The sequence below is a fragment of the Panicum hallii genome, chromosome 9 (assembly GCF_002211085.1).
Source record: "Panicum hallii strain FIL2 chromosome 9, PHallii_v3.1, whole genome shotgun sequence".
In the NCBI taxonomy this organism is placed as follows: Eukaryota; Viridiplantae; Streptophyta; class Magnoliopsida; order Poales; family Poaceae; genus Panicum; species Panicum hallii.
This window is the reverse complement of record NC_038050.1, coordinates 71,838,179-71,840,429: the sequence shown is the minus strand read 5'-3', so window position 1 is coordinate 71,840,429 and position 2,251 is coordinate 71,838,179. Positions and strand designations below refer to the sequence as shown.

Below are 2,251 nucleotides of genomic sequence, written 5' to 3'. Positions count from 1 at the left end.
AGAAGGGTGACGATAGGCCCAAGGCCCAAGCACATCACCACACATACACACATGGCAGTACGGCAGGCTGTCCATGCCAACCGGCCTCTCCAGCGCGTTCCGCCTCGTGCCCCCCGCCCCGTGCCAAAAACAATCTGGCTGGCTGGACCTGGACCGGGCGGGCCTACCACCACCCGGCCTCCACCTCCCCCATGCACGGGCACGGCGCGGCAGCCCCCAAAAAAATCCCCGGCCCTTCGCCCCCTTCCCATAGAAAACTCGGCAGCCGCCGCAGCCGCGCCCCTGGCCCTGCGGCATCGCCATCGGTCTCGCGGCAGCCGTCCGATCAGATCGGAGCACAGCGCCGCAGGGGGGGCACCGCGACGTGCGGCGGGAGCCAGCCGTCCCACACGCGCTCCACCCAAAAATCCCCCTTGCTCACGCGCTCGCTTGCTTAAATCCCCAAAGCCCCCCCAAATCCCCCGGTCCTCCTGTTCATTTCTCTCGTCCCCCCCCCCCCCTCCCCCTCCTCGCCGCTTGCCGCTGAAGAGGGAGGTTCTCGGGTGCGTGCGCGCGCGCGGGCCAGATGGAGGCGGCGACGATGGCGTGGACGGCGGCGGTCGTCGGGGTCGGGCTGGTGTACTGGTTCGTCTGGGTGATGGGCGCGGCGGAGGTGAAGGGCAAGCGGGCGGTGGATCTCAAGATGGGATCCATCACGCGGGACAAGGTGCAGGACAAGTACACGCAGTACTGGTCCTTCTTCCGCCGCCCCAAGGAGACGGCCACCACCGCCGCCTCGGCGGAGAAGGTGCCCGACTTCGTCGACACCTTCTACAACCTCGTCACCGACATCTACGAGTGGGGTTGGGGCCAGTCCTTCCACTTCTCCCCCTCCCTCCCGGGCCGCTCCCACCGCGAGGCCACGCGCGTCCACGAGGAGCGCGTCGTCGACCTCCTCGGCGCCAAGCCGGGCCACCGCCTCCTCGACGTCGGCTGCGGCGTCGGAGGGCCCATGCGCGCCATCGCCGCGCACTCGGGCTCCAACGTCGTTGGCATCACCATCAACGACTACCAGGTCAACCGCGCCCGCGCCCACAACCGCAAGGCCGGCCTCGACTCCCGCTGCGAGGTCGTCTGCGGCAACTTCCTCTCCATGCCCTTCCCGGACGCCTCCTTCGACGGCGCCTACTCCATCGAGGCCACCTGCCACGCGCCCAGGCTGCAGGACGTGTACGGCGAGGTGTTCCGCGTCCTCAAGCCCGGCGGCCTCTACGTCTCCTACGAGTGGGTCACCACCTCGCTGTACCGCGCCGAGGACCCGGACCACGTCGACTGCATTCAGGGCATCGAGCGCGGCGACGCGCTCCCGGGCCTGCGCCGCCAGGACGAGATCGCGTCCATCGCCAAGGAGGTCGGCTTCGAGGTGCTCAAGGAGCAGGACCTCGCCCTGCCCCCCGCGCTGCCCTGGTGGACGCGCCTCAAGATGGGGCGCATCGCCTACTGGCGCAACTCCCTCGTCGTTCGCGTGCTCACCATGCTCCGGATCGCCCCCAAGGGCGTGTCCGAGGTGCACGAGATGCTCTTCGAGACCGCGCAGCACCTCACCAAAGGCGGCGAGACCGGCATCTTCACGCCCATGCACATGGTGCTCCTCCGCAAGCCCGCCGCCACCCCCACCGCCACCGAGGAGGCGAAATGAAGTGTAAGGCTACGATACCGCCATTTACTCACCCGCCGCAAGGGGAGGAGGAGGAAGAAGGAGCAGAAGAAATAATCAGGCAGGAGCAGCAGAGGTAAGAAGAGCAGGCTACCCGGAGAGCTTCAGGAATCAAATTCGATCTCTTAGAGAAGATACTACTAGGAAGGAACCATGCTTCGTGTTACTCTTTTCTTGTTCGTAGATTTCAGTTTAACTTTTTTGGTGGGGGATTATCGGGTTGGAGAGAGGGAGTGGAGGTTGGGATTTAAATTTGTTTTCTCGCTTGCTTGATCGGTGGATCCATCTATATCTATCTATATCACCAGCCATGTTTTGCCTGCAACAATGCGCTGGAATTGAATTCTCCAATTTTTACCGCTACCAGTGAGGAAGAGATTGTTTGGTGAGATCTGCACGGGGCTTTCTATACCCGTTTTACTCGCCCCGTGTCCCACGGTCCGTGTTGCGTCGTGCCGGCCGGGCCGGCCAGGGCGCGGGCGCGGTGAAAAATGTTGGAAACGACAAACATTCCCGCTGTTTCACATTTTACCTTATTCTACCTCCTCCAGCCCG

At 64.1% G+C, this 2,251-nt stretch overlaps 1 protein-coding gene across 1 annotated transcript; it reads left to right on the top strand.

The window, feature by feature from the left end:
* Window positions 1-278: 278 nt before the first annotated feature.
* On the top strand, window positions 279-2,047 carry LOC112874584 (24-methylenesterol C-methyltransferase 2). Its single transcript, XM_025937980.1, has one exon. The coding sequence runs from the start codon at window positions 566-568 to the stop codon at window positions 1,676-1,678; it is 1,113 nt and encodes a 370-aa protein (XP_025793765.1). The 5' UTR covers window positions 279-565; the 3' UTR covers window positions 1,679-2,047.
* Window positions 2,048-2,251: the final 204 nt, after the last annotated feature.

What these genes read in the sequence shown, in the direction of transcription:
- LOC112874584 (XM_025937980.1), top strand. Translation starts at nt 566, where the DNA reads ATGGAGGCGGCGACGATGGCGTGGACGGCGGCGGTCGTCGGGGTCGGG.